The sequence below is a fragment of the Etheostoma spectabile genome, chromosome 24 (assembly GCF_008692095.1).
Source record: "Etheostoma spectabile isolate EspeVRDwgs_2016 chromosome 24, UIUC_Espe_1.0, whole genome shotgun sequence".
NCBI lineage: Eukaryota > Metazoa > Chordata > Actinopteri > Perciformes > Percidae > Etheostoma > Etheostoma spectabile.
Window position 1 is genome coordinate 4,380,339 of NC_045756.1, and position 6,203 is coordinate 4,386,541.

The window sequence follows — 6,203 nt, forward strand, 5'->3', positions numbered from 1 at the left end:
CCCCCCCCCCCCAACCCCCACCCACAACCAGGCGGAAGTAGAGCTCTCCAGACTCACAGACAAACAAAGCTAGTGGGCCAGACTACATGAAGCACCTCTCTAACCTTTCCTTGAGGTTGAGGAAGGTGAATGTTCTATGGAAGACATCCTGCATCAATCTAGTGCCAAGAAAACATGTCCCACTCAGCCCTCTTGATGACTACAGACCTCTGCCACTTGCGTCACATGTCATAAAGACGCTGGTGTTGGGCCTTTGTTCATGCTGCAGTTTGCATACCAACCAAACGTCAGAGAAAAGGACGCCATCTTCTTCCAAGGAGAGTCATATTCTTTGACTTCTCCCGTACTCTGTAGTAGCTATGGAACTGTTCTTTGCTGTGGTGTGCTAGGGTGGTGGCGTCAAGGCTGGTGGAGCCAGTAAACTGATAAGGAAGGCCAGCTCTGTGGTCAGGCTGGAACTGGAAAGCCTGCAGAGAGGAGGATGTAGGACGAAATCAAAGCCGTCCTGGTTTACCCCTTTATGGCGAGCTGTGGCAGATGGCAGCTGCCCATCTGCCACAGCTCATTCTGAAGCTCCTCAGTCAGCCACCGGATCATCCCACCCAGGTGCCAAACACATAGCTGCAGTCATTAGACTGCACCACTCACACCACTATTTACATCATACCTTGCTTTATATATTGATTTAGTCTGGTAGATATATTATACTATTATATAGTATCATTATTATTACTACTACTACTACTAATACACTTTACTAAATTATACCCATACTATGATGTATTATAGTTGATATTCCATTCTATGTTATATTGCTGTACTGTATTACCTCCTTTCATGTTGTACTCTATACTTCCTATCAAACACTATATCATAATTCAACATATCTCACTTTATTATGTTAATATGTTCTTGATATAAGCATCATATTTTGTATTATACTGTATTTATATAACATCTCTATTTTAAGACAGCCAAACACTAAGTACTATGACTTAATCATATCATATATTAGTCTGGCGTACACTGTTAACATAGACTTGCTGATTCTGCTGCTATAAATCCCACTACTGTCACTTCACCTTGTAATTCAGCAGTCTCCAAATGCTCATGTATAGTTCTATTTTTTATTTGATTAATATCTTCATTTTTTGTAGTATACTTATACTATTTATGTATTTAAATTTCTCTATTTATCTGTATTGGTGTCCTTGTGCTGCTGCAACAACCGCATTTCTGGCACTTCAATAAAGGTTTGCCTTATGATGTTTAGAGTGATATAAATATTCAAACTCCATGCCTGCAACATTATAAAGTGGAAAATCTTAGAGGTCATGTTTTTGCAAATAATTCCAGAATTCAAACTTACAAGTGGTAAATTTCTTTTTTTTAAATTTGCTATCTCCACTGAAATGTAAAATAAAGTTGAACAGATGGAACCTCTGCCTAAGTTGATATTTTTGCAAATTAAGTTTATTATATCACTTTAATTAGGTGATTAAATAGACTGTATATTTATAAATATACAGTGTATATAATCACGCACATACGGTATGTAGACACGGACATGAACTCACCAAACACTTACCTTGAGTTCCACCTGAAATAGGGACCATCAGCACAACATCATCATCCACAGGAAAGCAAATACGCTAATGGTAGGCATGCAGCGGGGGAGGAAAATTATTCAAAAAATAATTGTCAACTCATGCAAAGAAAAATCTCATTAACTCTACAATTAAGGATGAAACGCCAACAAGAAAGACTGATGGGTCGTATATTTCAAAAATGGCTTAATGGACAGCTAAAGGTAAAACATGCAGATTAATTGGTGAATGGCTGATGTACAGTATGACACACATGCACAAACACAGATATCACATCTTTTTTTCATTTGTTCTCTCTCTCCACAACATTGTTGAGTGATGTGCAAGTATTCCAGTAATATGATTGCTTTTTCCGGTAATAACTACTGCAACACAGGCTGAGTTTTAATATTGCAGTTCCCAATCAAAAAAGAGATTATTGCTTTTTTTCTATCAAGCTGTCCAAATCTCAGATTGAATAGGAATTATCAAAAAAAGCTTTAAATCCTGCCATCAACTTTCTATTCATTTTCCTCATATTAGACTCAGCAACAGACTGAATGAGCAATGGCAGGGAGTTTTATATTATCTTGTGAAAGTATCACTTCCATGCTGATAAACCAAATGAGAGAAAGGAGATATTTGCCAATCCAGAAAATGTATTGCCACAGATTGCTGCTCCCACAGAGGATTAAGTTCTACTAGTCGTTCCGCGCACAGCTACATGGGTGATGCAGTTGTTGTTACCTAGGGCTGTCCTTGCAGGCGTGGCATCGCTCTTGATCCAGAAGGAGACCCAGGAGAGGACCACAGTCAGGATACAGGGGATGTAGGTCTGGATGGTGAAGTAGCCCATTCTTCGGCTGAGATCAAAGTACACGCTCATCACCACATATTCACCTATTGAAAGAGAAAATGGAGTATATGAACAGTCAATTGTCTTAAAAGGCAAACAAACTGAAAATATTTTTAACCACGCTACCGGTGTAGCTCTAGGGATGGCAATGTCTGTTGGTACATCACTTTTGTCCACACTGAAATATCTAATTTACTGTTGGATGGATTTCATTTGTACATTCACTTACAAGATGAATCAGGATGATAGGTTCAGATGGAATAGGATCATCCCACCCAGGTGCAAAATGGAGCGCTTTAGGCGCTTACATGTGCCCACTGCTATCAGACTGTACAGCAGCAGTGGAAACCACAGACCCATTCACTCTGACCAGCCAGACAAAATCACAACAACCAATTCCCACACTGTCTGGCACACACACACAGACGCACACTACTCTCACTCTCTAATGTCTCTGTTAGACTTGACTTTCAAATATTGCACACCAAATACAAATTTCTGCTGTGTTGTACGTTAGACAATTTAATCCACCCATTAACTACAGACCATTATCCCTGAGGATCCCTGAAGCAGGACCCTGGCTCGTCAGTTAAAAGGTCTGGTATGTAGCTGGAAGCTACGTCATGCTGTGCTCTTACGGTACCTTTGTAATCAAAACAGAGGCCAGAGCAACATTTTACCCCAAGCTTTTAACCATCCTGCACTTTATCAGAGAAGCTGTGATAGTCATACGATTGAGTAAGAATACCGATCTGTGTATTATATCTGGGACTTACAGAATTTAGGTGTAGAGCTTACAAAACCGCCAGGGGCCAGGGAATGACCTGATAAACTTCACAGAAAGTTGTCAAAGTTGTTATTAGTGGCCATACAAGACATCAGAAAATTGTTCTGTCTGTGATAGTTTGGAATTAGGTCTAAACTTGCTTAAAGGGGTGCTATGCAGTTTTGGCCATTTCTTTTTGCTTGCAGGTTTCTCTACACAACTCCCCCTACAGCGTCGGAATAGATTTTTGCAGCTCCCATGTTTACTTGTGTCTGACTCCTCACTCGGTCAGTCTGCTGTTCCCTCTCACTCTGTTCCTCCAACAATGCTTTCCTAGCTTTCTGCTTCTTTTTTGCCAGCTCAGCCATGACGACACTGTGAAAAACTCCATGACTACCTTGTCAGCCGGTTCCTGAATGAGACTATGTGTGCAGTGCCGTGAAGCAATTCGTTACATCGTGAGACCTGACATCACGCGATTCTGCCTGACGCTGAGTCCGGCAACTCGTCGGCCGAAAGTTGCGAGGCTGGTTTTTCTGCTCACAGGCACTAGTGGGGAGCGAGTTGACCACCATTCAACTTGAAAAAGTCATTTAACCATTCCAATGACTTCGAAGCTGTTCAAATTAAGCTAAAAAAAAAAGCATAGTTCCCCTTAAAGTAAGATCATGTGGATCAATAGGGAAGGTAGAAAGACATAGGGGAAAAGCAAGGCTGGAAGGAGATAGGATAGCTGGAAAAGAATTAGGGGAAAAAGATTCATGATTTAGAGCAGAGGGCAGAAAGAGAGAATGGAGCCAAGAAAACAATGCAATGCAATGCCAGAGTCCCTGTGAGGGGAAGAAAAATGAGGAGGAGTGACAGACTTTGTTTTGCTGCCTCTTTAGGCTCCTGACTACAGTAGGATGCTTGTTAATGCTTGCGTTAATTGACAGCAGTAGGGAGACACTGAGCTATAACACTTGGCGAACAAAAGCCATTGTTCTGTAACCTTGGCAAAGTTCGGCGCATCAGACGAACATTCCTTTAAATATTACTGAAGAATGCCGTTTGAGAATCTGCTGCCACTCAGGCGCTTCCATATAAAGGATCAGATTGAATAAAACATCAGCAGAAAAAGACCTTTTGTCCTTGTCTCTCAGACAAATCTCACCTCATGCTCAACTTTTACATAGAATTGAAATAATAATTTTAATCGCTAGGTGGAATGAGTGCCATGTCAAGGTGACAACGTTGCATAAAAGTGTTTATTTCTCGCAGATCTGAGCATGTAACAGTGATATGCACACTACCCCCAGTTGGTTTGATGATGTCCAGTTTTTGAACATTTTAATATAAATATTTAGTTATTTCAACTACTACTTTTAAAGTCTGTCATCCTAATGTCCAATGCAGCATTTAATGTTAAATAAATTCAGTACTCTAAACACCTGATGCTCACAGGTTTGTGCAGGTAGGCTCTGTAGAGAGACACTAACAGAAGCAGAGGGACACTAACAGAAGCAGAGGGACACTAACAGAAGCAGAGGGACATTAACAGAAGCAGAGAGACACTAACAGAAGCAGAGGGACACTAACAGAAGCAGAGGGACATTAACAGAAGCAGAGGGACACTAACAGAAGCAGAGGGACACTAACAGAAGCGGACATTCGTTGTCATATTGTCAATGAAAACTTCTGACGGTTCACTCACTCATCATCCAGCAATAGGTAAACAAAAACATACTTTGAGAAATAATGAGCTACACACTGAATATAAAATATGAATTTAAAAACCCCCGGGAATAATCTAGGCTATCGACTATAAATCCAGATGTTTGCTCCAGGAGTGAAAAGCCTCTACAGTGGTGCTGAAGTTGAAGAGTCTGTCTAAATCATACCAAAACCTTACTTACACAAGTCCACACTGACACCCTCTCTCAAATACTATAGACAGTGAAAGAAGTACTCAGGTCTTTAAATATATGGATATACTAGTATATGTATATATCCTCGTATATCTAAATACTAAATCTAGTATGGATGTGTTATTATTTCATCTGCTATAGATAGAGGGTATAGAAAGAAGAAGAAAGGGAAGAAAAGAAACAGTGAAAGAGTGTAAATGTGTGTAGGTATGTATGTATGCATCTGTGTCTTTGATGTGTTAATAACTGAAGCATACGATTTATTAAAGGATAAAAATAGAGAAAGGGGGTCGGACCTGATAAGTTGTATTGTAAACTTCTTCCTACTCCTTTAGAATTGTGGAAGATTGTGCTGAGAAGTACATGAACTTATGTATCTCTTGTTTTAATTATATATGTATGCATGAATGTATGTATATAAATCTTTTATTTTAATGGTTTTTTTTTACATGTTCAAATAAACTATTAACTAATAAAAAAATTAAGTAAAAGAACCAATACCACAGCATACAACTAAAAGTCATGCAATCAAATTGACACTTAAATAAAAGTACAAATGTATTGGCACCAAAATATACCAAAGATAAGCATACAGCAGAATGGCCCATTACAGAATAATAAATAATATTTGATGATTGAAAACACACCACTCACAATAAGTTAGGGATATTTTTGTAGGATATATAATCTTCAGGGAAGGGTTTATTTTCCGGCTCAGTGGTTTTGATTGTGGCTCTATCTAGGTGTCAGACTTGACTTGTTTTGAGCTTTGTATTATATGCACTCAGAGTTCAAGCTCTGAAATGCATAATACTGCACAACTCAATATGGTGCACTGTTAGAGGTTATAAGTAATGGCTATGGCCTACACAGAACTCTGTGGTCAGGGATGGAGAGACGACAACACTTTACTGAAGAGGAGCACCACATAACCACAGCCTGCGTACAAGTGGGAAACAGCTAATCGGATGTTGCACTTGCACTTAGTGTGTTTCAGTGTTATCATTAGGCTTCAGACAATAAGCCCGGACACATCGTGATGCAAGTGCAGCACAGCTGCAATCCCAGCTGAGGGTCACCATTTGTGT

General features: G+C 39.6%; 1 protein-coding gene across 3 annotated transcripts in view; it reads right to left on the reverse strand.

Moving 5' to 3' along the window:
* The window catches only part of LOC116674210 (gamma-aminobutyric acid receptor subunit gamma-3), an 82,981-nt gene that overhangs the window by 18,953 nt on the left and 57,825 nt on the right, over positions 1–6,203 (reverse strand). For all 3 annotated transcript variants that reach the window (XM_032506768.1, XM_032506769.1, XM_032506770.1), the window contains one exon: positions 2,334–2,486. In XM_032506768.1, the coding sequence (XP_032362659.1) occupies positions 2,334–2,486 (153 nt within the window). The remainder of the gene's footprint in view (positions 1–2,333; positions 2,487–6,203) is intronic.